Source organism: Salmo trutta, chromosome 27, assembly GCF_901001165.1.
Source record: "Salmo trutta chromosome 27, fSalTru1.1, whole genome shotgun sequence".
In the NCBI taxonomy this organism is placed as follows: Eukaryota; Metazoa; Chordata; class Actinopteri; order Salmoniformes; family Salmonidae; genus Salmo; species Salmo trutta.
Window position 1 is genome coordinate 6,730,008 of NC_042983.1, and position 15,521 is coordinate 6,745,528.

The following is a 15,521-nucleotide window of genomic DNA, read 5'->3' on the forward strand; positions in this document are numbered from 1 at the left end:
AGTTAATTGCGCAATACATTTTCTAGATAAAACAACATGCTACTTATCATTTTTAACATGTACATGTCCTTCTCTTACAAAACAATAGCTGATTCAAACGGGATGTGGCAGATTTCAAAACTCTTCTACGAAGGACTCGGGTAGGATACACGACTATCCTCGATGAAAGGTGGCTATCAAGGAGGGGAAGACACTCGTGTTCACCTACTATCGTATTGACACGCTCGACCACTTTTCGGTTTCCGGGTCACGGAGGAGAGAGGACGGACTTTTGCCCAAATGTGAAAAGGCAGAAGAGAATGAGAGGGAGAATAGTATAGATAAATGTATTCACCTTTGAAGTTGCTTTAAATGACCTATGTATGAAGTCCCTGTCAATTAACATTTTTGTCTTTATGTTTGAGACTATTGTGGCAAAATATACTTTGAATCTTGAAAACGGGGGGGGGGGGGGGTATCAGCAAAGAGGTATTGCTGTACTGGCCACTCAGATACAGCAACCTTGAACCACTCTGTTCTCCATCTCCCCCAACCTTTCTTTGTGACTGAACACACCTTTCTATTCCTCTCATATCAATCTATACATTGGCAGCTGACAAAAGGCTGTGATGCGACACTATTGCCTCGTTTAGCAAGACAAGTTAGATAAAGCAGAAACACACTCTCCTTAAGTTATGACACTTGGGTGCAAGTACGACCCACATCACCACAATTAATAAACCAAACTAAAACATACATTTAAGAAGTTTAGTCTGTAAACGTTTTAATGACTTCTGTTGGGGAGTGGGGTAGAGGGGCAGCACAAGACAGGTGGATTTGTTTATCAAGGCCCAAGGGATAATAAAGAGTCCCATTGTAATCTGTTTCCTCCAATGTCCACCCCTCACATTTGCAGAGAAGAGCACAGGCATGTACAGTGAGTGGGAGTCCGGTGGTGGTTAACAACACACATGTTTTCAGTGAGTAGAGTTGTTCAGTGGTTAATGCCACAAATATTTTCATTCAGTGATGCACGCGTGTGATGTTACTGGAAGAGGCAGGGATATTGCAGGTGGGACATAGGATGTGATTGGGCATTGCTGTGGTGACAAGTGGGCGGGACTTCCTGTGTAGGCAGGGGCGGCACAGGAAGTGACCACAGGGCAGGCGGTATGCTGACGGAGAGGTCGAGTAGACGGACAGAGAGCAGGAACACGAACCACACCTGTTCTCACCTGGGAGAGAGAGAAAGGGAAGGGGAGAGAGAAGGGGGGGAAGGAGAGAAATAGGAAAAGCTATAGAGGGTGAAGGAGAGAAAGAGAACACGTATTGAGCAGTACATATAACCTTGAATGAGTATCTGTTCAGTTTTTATTTTCTCTCTCACAGACCACTGTATTCCCTCTCCAACAACTGAAACATTATTGAAAAAAGGCTATCAACAAACTACAGGAATTACAGCAATGGAAATAACGCTTTTATGGCAAGTTGCAGAGGATCCAGTATAAAGAAAGACCCATCTTGACCCATCTCTACACATACTGTAGGTGAAAATAACAAACTGAAAGACCTTGGTACAGTGCAGTAGGCCTGAAAAGCCTGCCGTTGGACTGCCTCTCTGTTTTAAGTGTCTTTCTCCCTGGTAACTAGGCAACATCCCACTACTTAACCATCTAACTTGTTCAACTAATGAATAGTCAGCTCAAAACCTTTCCCCGTCATTCATTCGTACTCTCAACCCTGAAGTTGATGGAAAACCTTATAAAAGCATTACAGCCTTTCTATTTTAATTGAAGTAATCACTTTTCTGAAAGGGATTGGAGAAGAGAAAAACCAGGATTCTTGTCAGATGAGTGATTACTCAGAGGAAAAGATACACATCTTAGCCATATTCATACCAGCAACTAGCCGCTGCTCCTACCTGTTGGGGTGTCAGCGGGTGTGTCTGTGTGTTTGTGTTGGACCTGGGGGGTTTGGGAGGTGTAGGAGGTAAAGGAGGGTCGACCCTGCAGGGCTGAGAGAAGGGCCTGGTCTAGACTGGCAGACAAACGCTGCTCATGGTCTAGACTGGCAGACGAACAATGCTCATGGGAGCTACCGCTGGGAACGGTGGCTGGAACAAAAGGAATAACACAGCAACACTCATGAGTGACATGTTCAAATATTTGATAGATCCAACCTTCAATAAAGGCCATTGAACTAGCAAGAGAATGAATGCCTTGATGTTTTGCTCTCAAGCTTTTTGAATTGCCTACACCAGTTTACCACTTACCTGTGCAGATAGTGGAGTTTGTCTCGGTTCTTAGTCTTTTCGAGTCGGGAAGTAGCTCCTTTGCGTGACCAGCACTAGCAGAGGCTGCTTTGGCCACGGTGGGCTCACCCTTTCCCTTAGAGCGAATCAGAGTGGCCCAAACCTCCAGCTCTCTCTTCCTCCTACTACCCAAATCTGGCCCTCCATCCTGGGGACTCACTCTATCCACTACCCCTTCTTTACGACCAACTTTAACAGCACACCGGTCCTTCCCATTCTTCACCCTGTTGTTAAAAGCTCCGGTTCCCCTGTGCTGTGTAGAGTGGCTCCTCGCAGTATTAACACTTTCTACACGTTTTTGGGTAGTCTGTGTGAGAGTCCCACTGTTTCTGCTAAGTGCACCCTGGTGGTTGGCTGACTCTATAGCAGCAGCAGCAGTAGTGACAGCAGGGTCCCCACTGTCCCCAGTCCTCTGTGGGGGTATGAGCCTGGAGGTGTGCGGACTCTCCCCCTGGACCTGCCTCCCCACCATCCCCTCCCTGACCTCTAACCCTGTTTGAAGCAGGAAGCGGTCAATGCGGCTCTTCAGGTGGGGGTTGGGGAGGGCCTGTGCCTCAGGGATGAAGGGGACACCGGTGAAGGGGTCGTTGGGGACACGACCCCAGGTAGCCTCCCTCCTCTGGTACTCCTCCAGAGTGGAGCTGTCCACAGACACTCCGCTGGGCAGCAGCATAGGGAGCAGCATTACTTCCTGGGTCAGGGGGTCCAGGAAATCCTCAGGGACCTGCAGGAGGCTGGGGGGGAGGAATTGGACAGAGAAAAATACAGAACATTATTATCGTCCCAGAGATCTTGCCTTTGGCTTGTGGAACAGAATTACAATTCACCTTGCATCATATATTGTGTTGAAAACAGTCAGAATTTAAAACACACTTTACCTAGTTGCTGTTGTCGTCTGTGACAGTGGCTGTGGTTGAATGACAGGTGAAGGCTGCGCTGATGCCAAGTGGCTAAGCTGTGGCGCTGGTCTCAGGCTAGCATTCTCATGTGCTATTCTCACCCTCTCCGCCTCCTCTGGAGGGCAGCAGCGAGAAGGCAGCCCCCACACTGCCAGTGCCTTGAGCCCCATCGCGGAGGCACCCGCACCGTACGGCACTGACACACGGAGTTGCTTCACAGAGCCTAGTGAGAGCGGCCCCCTACTCCACAGCTCCTCTTGTCTACACCCCTCTCGGGGGGGCGGTGGCAGGGAGGGGAAGGGAGGGCGCGGGCGGAAACACGGATGGGAGAAACTGACATGGGTCTCTTCTCTTAGTTCACAGCGTCCCACTAGGCGGAAATCCCCCTGGCTGGTGTCTGTGTGACTCTGAGTTTGGCCACGTTGGGCCCATTGCTGGCTCTTCTCCTGGCCTTGTAGGCTCCATTGTTGGGCCTGGAGGCTCCATTGGTGGCCTTTGAATTGGGCCTTGGCTTGGTCCCATTGCTGGCCCTTCTCTTGGCCTTGTTGGACCTGACTTTGGCCCTGCTCTAGGCTGTGACTGTGAGGGAGTGGGGGATCAGAGCTGGTGCTGATCTCCAGCCTCTTGCAGGCTTGTCCACGGTCCATCCCCCAGGGCCACAGCTCCACATCCACCCGACACACTTCCACCTGGAAACCAAACTGCAGTGTCACCTAGGGTCAGATAAAGGGAAGATTAGACAGACACACGCCCAAAATGACGACTTCTCTAGAAAGAGATGAAGAAAAGAAGAGTGATGTCATAAGATTAATCTCTAAATATTCTAGAGCGTCAGCTCACCTGAACGGGTGGCCGAAGGAAGTACTCCAGCTTAAAACCCCGCCTCCGGACTGCTGGGTCGGCCGATAGGAGGTTGGTGACGTCATACCCATCTGCACACAGCTAGATGAGGAAGAGCGGGAAAAGTAGAGAGGAGAGAGAGAGGGGTGAAGAGTGAGGAAGGGGAGAGGGATGGAAAGGAGGAGGAGAGAGAGAGGTAGGGTTGAAGAGAGAAGTTATGAGGGGTAAAGTGAGGTAAGGGAAAGAGGAGACAGGAAGGGCAAAAAGGAGAGGTGGAGAATGAAAGGAGAGAGGGAGAAGTATAAGAGGAGAGTGAAAAGGATGAAGATTCACCCCCAGAACAATAATAAGGACTAGCCAAGAGAGTATCATACAGCCTATAATACAAAGCGAGGAACATAGTAAGGTCAGCTGTGATTCAACCTCCCACATTTGCTCCTCTCCTTTCAACCTCTTCCTCTCATTCTAGCGCACATCTCTCACCCTAGCTCTTTTTCCTCCTCCTCTCCATAAAACCCAGAAGACAGAACATGACCACAGATGTATTAAAGAAGGACAAGAGGGTGAGACGAGACAAAAAGGAAAAGTGGCTTTGTCAGCTGGATGCCAGGTTCGCACTCAGGAGGAGGAAAGCGAGTATCTGAACTTTTCCAATAAGAATGCTCATTTTAGATGTTTTACTTAGAAGCACCCCCCCCCCCCCCATTTGCTTTGACTGACTGAGCATACCCATAGCATAACCATAGGGCGGTGCACAATTGGCCCAGCATCGTTAGGGTTTGGCCGGGGTAGGCCGTCATTGTAAATAAGAATTTGTTCTTACCTGACTTGCCTAGTTAAAGGTGAAATGATATTTAGATTTTTTTTTAATAAAGCATACAACCTTTGTTCAGATTGTTAGCCGACACATTGAACCAACGCTAGAAAACAACCCATGAAGGGGGGATGTCGTCAGCTCCGGTCCATACAATCCTAAAGCAATGTAAAATGTTTTGTACCTTGTCACACTGGATGGTGGTCTTGAAATGTGGCAGGCAGAGATTCACCACCATGGTCTCACACTTGCTGAAAGAAAAAAACTAAAATCAATGTTAACTTCTACACTAGACATTACTCTCCTCATTAGGGTTACCAGCTTACTCGGTGGAATTATGAAAATCCTTCAGACAACAGTCTAAACCAGGCGTAGCAAAACAAGTGTCAAACCTACTGATCACATAGGGCAGCACATGTGTGGATGTATGACAGAGATGATGAATAATTCCATTCAATTGCCTAGATCTTTATTGTCCCTAAAGGTAAATTCTTGTTCAGTGTAAAAAAGACATACATCTCTACACAGCAAATATTTCTTACAGTGACAAGGGGAAGAATAAGGCCAGTGTGTTGTGAATCATAAACACACAATGAAGTTCTATACAGGCAGTAATAGCTACAGACTGAACGAAATTGTTTCTCTTCAGAATTGCAATAACCCTTGACCTCTCAGTCAGATGACCTTGTCCTAGAAAGGGGCACTTTTATTTAGTTTCAAATTAATTTACAACGATTGCCTACTTGATTCAAGGAAACAATCTCTTGGGAAACAATAACTCATAGCACTACATCCAATAAATCGTAGGGAGGATGACACACTACATTCTAATTGAACACAAAGAAAAAGGACATGGCAGTAAAGAAAAAAGACATGATTATGCCATTCAGTAGCCTATCTGGAGTTATACAGTCATGTTCAGTTAGCCTAGCTATTCCTCCACGACACAACATAGACAAGTTAGCTAGCTAGATAACGCTACAGAGGCATATATGCTAGCTACATAATGGCATTTGAACACATTACAGCCTATTCCACACACAAACGGTCGACTAATGACAGTATTCTGTCATTTATGTTGGCCCTTTCATCTCTAAAGATAACCAACTAGTTAGGTAGTACTTCATTAGTTGTTTCCGAGCCAGAGACCCGACGATGGGGTCTCTCTGGCTAACGTTAGTTGCTTAATTGCTAGCGAACGTTCGCTAGCTAGCTAGGTTTTGTTTACAGAAACCGGTCTAACGTTAACTTCTTGCAGAAAGTTGGCTATCAAGCTATCTGAGTTTACCGTGCTTCCTGCTAATGTTCTTGTAGAAGAGCTCACACGAACTGTCTGAAATATATGAAGATACAATCACTTGAGCTTTTCTCTGGAGGGACCACTTTTGCATGCATTTAACCAAAACACTGACTACTAGCTAGCTAGCTAATGTAAGGAAAGAGAAGAGGGACACATTTCACGGCGTCAACTGTTTTCACGATTGCTACTACCTTGTGACAGTTCTAATGAATTGGCTCTGAGTATGGCACTATGATGCCAAAAGCAGATAGGCCCACAATGTTAAAGCTGTTCTTACAGCTTCTCTGCTAGTCTTTTTCTTAATTCGAAATGGTTAATTGTTTCGATGAGGCAAGAGAGGTTTACATCAGAATAGCAGCAGTACCTTGACAGATTTATTAGATAATGGCACCTAGGGGAGAGTGGGGTAATTTGAGCCACCATTGTTTCTAGGAAATCAAACACAAAATTAATCATTTTAACAAATATTTAGGAAAAGGTAATCATTTCATGGAGTCTGTGAAGTAAGAAACCACATGGAAAAAGTGGTAAGCAAATTAGGTACAAAAAAACAGATTTTCACCAAGTCAAATTAATTACAACTGGGGAACAGGGGCTGGCCTATGTTAAGTGTTTCCAAAAAAGTTCAAAGGGTTTGTTATTTGTTAAGCCTGTGTTAAAAGTTGCTTAAAAGTATTAAAGGCAAAAAAGCATTGTGATTGCGATTAATTGTGTTTGGGAAATGGTTTTAAAAAGGTAATGGTAATATTTCATTAAGTAAAAACATGTGTAGGCATGTGTAATTTACTCTGTCCCATGGCTCAACTTAACCCATATCCGGGGTGAGTTATGCTAAGAGACCACTTTTTTTTGGACAAGCTATGTTTTCAAAACTTTAATGTTTACATGAATTCTGATTATTTCCAGGGATACACAACATCCTTAAATATATGTTGATATCTTTGTTAGAAAGAATACTATATTTCCCTTGACCAGTGGTGTCTATTCAAAAAATTGACCAAGAAAAAAAGCTAAAATTATTTATTTTGTCTCTCTGGGTTTCAGAATTTTCTTCACTTCTCAAGAAGTTGAATGTATCTCACTGGAGAAGGCATCCGAGCGAGCCAAACAGCGCCCCTCTGTTTCTGTATGTGTAGCCCATCTATCTAATGCTGTATGGTCAAAAAGGGTATGACATTGTTGCCGCCGTAGCATTGAACACAAGGGAATCCAGAGAGCATTTGGCCTCCCTTGATAAAAAAACTGTATAAAATAATAGCCAATCAGCATTGAGCTAAACTGAGTGAGCTCAACTGGGAAGCCAGTTTGGATTTGGCTTCACACCAATCACATCAAAAGCAAAACGACATTGACAAAAAAAACTTGAATTGTTGCATCTCGTTGTGTCGTTGTCCTCTGGTTGTTAGCTATGGATGGAGATAGGGATTTGGACTAGATGAAGTAGGCTAATGTTAACCAGCTGGCTCATCATCGCCCATGAAAGGAAGTTAGGCTAGTGAGCAAGCATTTTAACCAGGAAGCCTAGGACAACAAAAACTAAAAGCATGCACTATATGACAGTCATAGACAGTTTCGTCAACATGAAAGAGTGGAGGATGGCATTGGCGTTTCTCTACAAGTAGGGTGAGTCCCAAAAAAATTTGACTTACACACACACACACACACACACACACACACACACACACACACACACACACACACACACACACACACACACACACACACACACACACACACACATACACACAGAGAGAGAGAAATCAGAACCATGGACAGCTTTGGTTGATTGGACCAAATAGTTTTTGGTATCTTTTAGTTGTCACTGTATTAGACTAAGCAAAGGGGATTGGATGATGTTGAAATGGTGCTGGAATAGTGGAGGCAGCTCCTGTTTTCTTTGCGACTTGCGGTAACTCTCCGTGGTTCTAAATCAATAGTTGTTTAGTACTCCGAAAATGTCAGAAACATTCATTTTCTTTCTTCATTTTGTAGGTCATGTACCTGTTTGGTCTGTGCAATATGGTTTGTGGACTTCACCGAACAGATGTTGCTTTCAAGTTTTGTGATGAAAATGAAACAAAGGTGTGGTTGAATTTATTCTGCCACTGTGTCTTATTGTCTCGGCCTTAGGCCTATATATCATGGTGGCAAGGCATATGAATTAACAGGTATAGAGCAAACAAGTCAATTATCACACCACATAGGTTGTAATATGGCTTTTTCGGGGGGGGGGGGCTTGGCTTCCCCAGTAATTTTACCCACGCACAGCTACTGCCCTTGAGCTACTGCCCTCTTTCTTTCTTTCTTTCTTTCTTTCTTTCTTTCTTTCTTTCTTTCTTTCTTTCTTTCTCTCTCTCTCGGAGAACCTGAGTCCTAGGATCATGCCTCAGGACTACCTGGCCTGATGACTCCAGTCCACCTGGTTGTGCTGCTGCTCCAGTTTCAACTGTTCTGCCTGCGGCTATGGTACCCTGACATGTTCACCGGTACCCTGACCTGTTCTACCTGTCCCAGACCTGCTGTTTTCAACTCTCTAGAGACAGCAGGAGCGGTAGAGATACTCTGAATGATCGGCTATGAAAAGCCAACTGACATTTACTCCTGAGGTGCTGACCTGTTGCACCCTCGACAACCACTGTGATTATTATTATTTGACTCTGCTGGTCATCTATGAACATTTGAACATCTTGGCCATGTTCTGTTATAATCTCAACCCGGCACAGCCAGAAGAGGACTGGCCGCCCCTCATAGCCTGGTTCCTCTTTAGGTTTCTTCCTAGGTTCTGACCTTTCTAGGGAGTTTTTCCTAGCCACCGTGCTTCTACACCTGCATTGCTTGCCGTTTGGGGTTTTAGGCTGGGTTTCTGTACAGCACTTTGTGACATCAGCTGATGTAAGAAGGGCTTTATAAATACATTTGATTGATTGACTGACTGAGTTATGCTGAATGTAAAAAATGGCTCAATTTACCTGTCTGGTGTGAACCGCTCTCTTGAGGTCAAGCTACAGTATCTCATTCGGGTTGAGGTCAGGACTGACTGGACCACCCCAGAAGGCGTATTTTCTTCTGTTCAAGCCATTCTGTTATTGATTTACTTCTGTCTTTGGGTCGTTGTCCTGTTGATTCACCTAACTTCTGTTGAGCTTCAATTGGCAGACAGATAGCCTTACATTCTCCTGAAAAATGTCTTGATAAAATTGGGAATTCATTTTTCCGTCAATGATAGCAAGCTGTCCAGGCCCTGAGGCAGCAAAGCAGCCCCAAACCATGATGCTCCATCCACCATAGTTTACAGTTTGGAAAAGGTTTTGATGTTGGTGTGCTGTGCCTTTTTTTCTCCACACATAGTGTTGTGTGTTCCTTACAAACAACTCAACTTTAGTTTCATCTGTCCACAGAATATTTTGACAGTAGCGCTGTGGAACATCCAGGTGCTCTTTTGCATACTTCAGACGTGCAGAAATTTTTTTTTTTTGGACAGCAGTGGCTTCTTCCATGGTGTCCTCCCAAGAACACCATTATTGATGAGTGTTTTACGTATTGTAGACTCGTCAACAGAGATGCTAGCATCTTCCAGAGATTTCTGTAAGTCTTTAGCTGACACTCTAGGAATCTTCTTAACCTCAATGAGCATTCTGCGCTGTGCTCTTGCAGTCATCTTTGCAGGACGGCTCCTAGGGAGAGTAGCAACAGTGCTGAAATTTCTCCATTTATAGACAATTTGTCTTACCTTGGACTGACTTTTAGAGATACTTTTGTAACCCTTTCCAGCTTCATGCAAGGCAACGATTCTTAATCGTAGGTCTTCTGAGATCTCTTTTGTTCGAGGCATGGTTAACGTCAGGCAACGCTTCTTGTGAATAGTAAACAAACATTTTGTGAGTTTTTCATGGGGCAGGGCAGCTCTAAAAAATTTTTTGAATCTAGTCTCATTGATTCGACTCCAGGTTAGTTGACTCCTGACTCCTATTAGCTTTTGCAGAAGTCATTTGCCTAGGGGTTCACATACTTTTCCCAACCTACACTGTGAATGTTTAAATTATGTATTTAAAATAGACAAGAAAAATACAATGATTTGTGTGTTATTAGTTTAAGCACATTGTTTGTCAATTGTTGTGACTTAGATGAAGATCAAATTTTAGGTCAAAATTATGCAGAAATCCAGGTAATTACAAGGGTTCACATACTTTTTCTTGCCACTGTATGTATGTATGTATGTATGTACTGTATGTATGTATCAGTGGAGGCTGGTGGGAGGAGCTATAGGAGGACAGTCTTATTGTAATGGCTGGACTGGAATAAATGGAACGAAGTCAAATGTGGTTTCTTTATGTTTGATACCGTTCCAATTATTCCATTCCAGCCATTACAATGAGCCCGTCCTCCAATAGCTCCCACCACCAGCCTCCATTGGTTTGCATGTACAGTTGAAGTCGGAAGTTTACATACACCTTAGCCAAATAGATTTAAACTCAGTTTTTCACAATTCCTGACATTTAATCCTAGTAAAAAATCCCTGTTTTATGTCAGTTAGGCTCAGCACTATATTTTAAGAATGTGAAATGTCAGAATAATAGTAGAGAGAATTCTTTATTTCAGCTTTTATTTCTTCCATCAGATTCCCAGTGGGTCAGAAGTGTACATACACTCAATTAGTATTTGGTAGCATTGCCTTTAAATTGTTTAACTTTGGTCAAATGCTACGGGTAGCCTTCCACAAGCTTCCCACAATAAGTTGGGTGAATTTTGGCCCATTCCTCCTGACAGAGCTGGTGTAACTGAGTCAGGTTTATAGGCCTCCTTGGTCGCACACACTTTTTCAGTTCTGCCCACAAATGTTCTATAGGATTGAGGTCAGGGCTTTGTGATGGCCACTCCAATACCTTGACTTTGTTGTCCTTAAGCCATTTTGCCACAACTTTGGAAGTATGCTTGGGGTCATTGTCCATTTGGAAGACCCATTTGCGACCAAGCTTTAACTTCCTGACTGATGTCTTGAGATGTTGCTTCAATATATCCACATAATTTTCCTCTTGCCTCATGATGCCATCTATTTTATGAAGTGCCCGCAAGGTCCCCCTGCTCAAGAAAGCACAAATACATGCCCGTCTGAAGTTTGCCAATGAACATCTGAATGATTCAGAGGACAACTGGGTGAAAGTGTTGTGGTCAGATGAGACCAAAATGGAGCTCTTTGTCATCAATTCAACTCGCCGTGTTTGGAGGAGGAGGAATGCTGTCTATGACCCCAAGAACACCATCCCCACCTTTAAACATGGAGGTGGAAACATTATGCTTTGGGGGTGTTTTTCTGCTAAGGGGACAGGACAACTTCATCGCATCAAAGGGATGATGGACGGGGCCATGTACCGTCAAATCTTGGGTGAGAACCTCCTTCCCTCAGCTAGGGCATTGAAAATGGGTTGTGGATGGGTATTCCAGCATGACAATGACCCAAAACACACGGCCAAGGCAACAAAGGAGTGGCTCAAGAAGAAGTACATTAAGGTCCTGGAGTGGCCTAGCCAGTCTCCAGACCTTAATCCCATAGAAAATCTGTGGAGGGAGCTGAAGGTTCGAGTTGCCAAACATCAGCCTCGAAACCTTAATGACTTGGAGAAGATCTGCAAAGAGGAGTGGGACAAAATCCCTCCTGAGATGTGTGCAAACCTGGTGGCCAACTACAAGAAACGTCTGACCTCTGATTGCCAACAAGGGTTTTGCCACCAAGTACTAAGTCATGTTTTGCAAAGGGGTCAAATACTTATTTCCCTCATTAAAATGCAAATCAATTTATAACATTTTTGACATGTGTTTTTCTGGATTTTTTGTTGTTGTTATTCTGTCTCTCACTGTTCAAATAAACCTTCCATTAAAATTATAGTCTGATCATTTCTTTGTCAGTGGGCAAACGTACAAAATCAGCAGGGGATCAAATACTTTTTTTCCCTCACTGTATAACTCTGACTGGTGTGTGAAGTTTGTTTCTCCTCATTTGGTAATACAGAAATTAACCACCACATAATGGCTGGAGCGGAATAGATGGAATGGTATCAAATACATCAAGCACATGGTTTTATTATGAGTCGTCCTCCCCTCAGCAGCCTCCACTGGTATGTATATATATTGTTTTTAAAGCATTGGATTGGTGTAAACATTTATTTTAAATCCAAGTCACATTGAGATTGACTTTATAATTTAAACCTAACCTAAAGTAACCTATGACCTGACCCCCCCACCTGTCCCCCGGCCCCAGTGGCAAGAAGTGACATCCCAAAAATCACACATAACTACAGTATATAACACAAATGGCCCCTCCTATGCTCCCACACACGCTTTCTGTTCCTAACACTAAAACCGAAAATAATATAACAACTAAATATATATTTATATAGAACTAAAACTAAATAAAAACCAGCAAATCAGGTCTAAAAACTGAAACTAAACTGAATTTAAAATAAAAAACAAATAGAAATAATAACAAATAGAAAACCACAAAACTACACTGAGTATACAAAACACTAGGAACATTTGCTATTTCCATGACAGACTGACCAGGGGAATCCAGGTGAAAGCTATGATCCCTTATTGATGTCACTTGTTAAATTCGCTTCAGTCAGTGTAGATGAAGGGGAGGACACAGGTTAGAGAAGGATTGTTAAGCCATGAGACAATTGAGACATGGATTGTGTATGTGTGCCATTCAGAGGGTGAATGGGTAAGACACAAGATTTATGTGCTTTTGAACGTGGTATGGTAGTATTTATTTAACCTTTATTTAACTAGAACAAATTCGTATTTACAATGACGGCCTACCAAAAGGCAAAAGGCCTCCTGCGGGGACGGGGGCCTGGGATTAAAATAAATAAATAAATAAATAAATACAATGTAAATATAGGACAAAACACACATCACAACATTAGAGACAACACAACACTACATAAAGAGAGACATAAGACAACAACATAGCAAGGCAGCAACACATGACAACAGCATGGTAGCAACACAACATGACAACAACATGGTAGCAACACAACATGGTAGCAGCACAAATCATGGTACAAACATTATTGGGCACAGTCAACAGCACAACCGTCAAGAAGTTAGAGACAACAATATGTCACACAAAGCAGCCACAACTGTCAGTAAGAGTGTCCATGATTGAGTCTTTGAATGAAGAGATTGAAATAAAACTGTCCACTTTGAGACTTTGTTTCAGCTCGTTCCAGTCGCTAGCTGCGGCGAACTGAAAAGAGGAGTGACCCAGGGATATGTGTGCTTTGGGGACCTTTAACATAATGTGTCTGGCAGAACAGGTGTTGTATGTGGAGGATGTGGGCTGCAGTAGATATCTCAGATAGGAGGGAGTGAGGCCGAAGAGGGTTTTATAAATAAGCATCAACCAGTGGGTCTTGCGAAGGGTATGCAGAGATGACCAGTTTACAGAGGAGTATAGAGTGCAGTGATGTGTCCTATAAGGAGCATTGCTGGCAAATCTGATGGCCGAATGGTAAAGAACATTAGCCGATCGAGAGCACCCTTACCAGCCGATCTATAAATTATGTCTCCGTAATCTAGCATGGGTAGGATGGTCATCTGAATCAGGGTTAGTTTGGCAGCTGGGGTGAAAGAGGAGCGATTACAATAGAGGAAACCAAGTCTTGATTTAACTTTAGCCTGCATCTTTGATATGTGCTGAGAGAAGGACAGTGCACCATCTAGCCATACTCCCAAGTACTTGTATGAGGTGACTACCTCAAGCTCTAAACCAACAGAGGTAGTAAAAACACCTGTGGGAAGAGGGGCATTCTTCTTACCAAACCACATGACCTTTGTTTTGGAGGTGTTCAGAACAAGGTTAAGGGTAGAGATAGCTTGTTGGACACTAAGAAAGCTTTGTTGAAGAGCATTTAACACAAAATCCAGGGAGGGGCCAGCTGAGTATAAGACTGTATCATCTGCATATAAATGGATGAGAGAACTTCCTGCCTGAGCTATGATGTTGATGTAAATTGGAAAGAGCGTGGGGCCTAGGATTGAGCCTTGGGGTACTCCCTTGGTGACAGGCAGTGGCTGAGGCAGCAGATTTTCTGACGTTATACACTGCACTCTTTGAGAGAGGTAGTTAGCAAAACAAGAATAGAATGGTCTACCGTATCAAAAGCTTTGGCCAAGTCAATAAAAATAGCAGCACAATATTGCTTAGAATCAAGGGCACTGGTGACATCATTCAGGACCTTTAAGGTTGCAGTGACACATCCATTACCTGAGCGGAAACCAGATTGCATAACCGAGAGAATACTATAGACATCAAGAAAGCCAGTCAGTTGATTATTGACTGTTTTTCCAACACTTTTGATAAACAGGGCAACATAGAAATAGGCCTATAATAGTTAGGATCAGCTTGATCTCCCACTTTAAATAAAGAATGACCTGTGGCTTCCTTCCAAGCAATGGGAACCTCCCCAGAAAGGAGAGACAGGTTAAAAAGGTTGGAGATAGGCTTGGCGATGATAGGGGCAGCAACCTTAAAGAAGAAAGGGTCTAAACCATCTGACCCAGATGTTTTTTGGGGGTCAAGTTTAAGGAGCTCCTTTAGCACATCGGACTCAGTGACTGCAGGGAGAAACCTTGTTGTGGGGCAGGGGAAAATGATGGAATATCATCGGGATAGTCGCATTAGAAGGGGTGGGAGATGAGGAAATGTTGGACGGGCAAGTAGGAACGGCTGAGTCAAATGGGAATCCTGACTTAATGAAATGGTGATTAAAGAGCTCAGCCATGTTCTTCTTGTCAGTAATAACCACATCATCAACATTAAGGGACATGGACAGCTGTGAGGAGGAGGGTTTATTCTCCAGGTCTTTAACCGTTTTCCAGAACTTCTTGGGGTTAGACCCACAGAGAGAGAACTGCTCCTTAAAGTAACTAACGTTGGCCTTCCAGATAGCCTGAGTGCACTTATTTCTCATTTTCCTGAACGATAGCAAGTCAGCTTGAGTATGCGTGTGCCGAGCCTTTCGCCAAATGCAATTCTTGAGGTGGAGTAACTCTGCAAGATCACGGTCGAACCAGGGGTTGAACCTGCTTTTAATTCTCATTTTCTTTATGGGGGCGTGTTTGTTAACAATACCACTGAAAATATAAAAAAAGAAGGTCCAAGTGTCTTCAACAGAGGGGATCAAGCTGATTCTATACCATTTTACAGAGGCCAGTTCATGAAGGAAGGCTTGATCATTAAAGTTTTTTAGCAAGCGTTTATGACAAATCAGGACAGGTCGTTTCACTGAGCAGCCATTACAAACACAGACTGTAAAACAGTGATCACTAAGGTCATTACAGAAAACACAAGACTGATACCTATCAGGATTATTTGTG

At 43.6% G+C, this 15,521-nt stretch overlaps 1 protein-coding gene across 1 annotated transcript; it reads right to left on the reverse strand.

The window, feature by feature from the left end:
- Window positions 1–737: 737 nt before the first annotated feature.
- On the reverse strand, window positions 738–6,260 carry LOC115164198 (RING finger protein 37). Its single transcript, XM_029716449.1, has 7 exons — window positions 6,132–6,260; window positions 5,028–5,094; window positions 4,030–4,131; window positions 3,169–3,902; window positions 2,252–3,024; window positions 1,901–2,092; window positions 738–1,274 (listed from the first exon to the last, which is right to left on the reverse strand). Exons 2-7 carry the CDS (start codon window positions 5,079–5,081, stop codon window positions 1,003–1,005), a joined length of 2,127 nt encoding a protein of 708 aa, XP_029572309.1. The 5' UTR covers window positions 5,082–5,094; window positions 6,132–6,260; the 3' UTR covers window positions 738–1,002.
- Window positions 6,261–15,521: the final 9,261 nt, after the last annotated feature.

Bases quoted from the DNA above. Each gene is read 5' to 3' on its own strand.
- LOC115164198 (XM_029716449.1), bottom strand. From the start codon at position 5,081: ATGGTGGTGAATCTCTGCCTGCCACATTTCAAGACCACCATCCAGTGT. The intron at 3,903-4,029 runs GTGAGCTGACGC...ATCTGACCCTAG, and splicing joins TCCTTCGGCCACCCGTTCAG to GTGACACTGCAGTTTGGTTT. The intron at 1,275-1,900 runs GTAGGAGCAGCG...CACCCTCTATAG, and splicing joins ACCCGCTGACACCCCAACAG to CTTTTCCTATTTCTCTCCTT.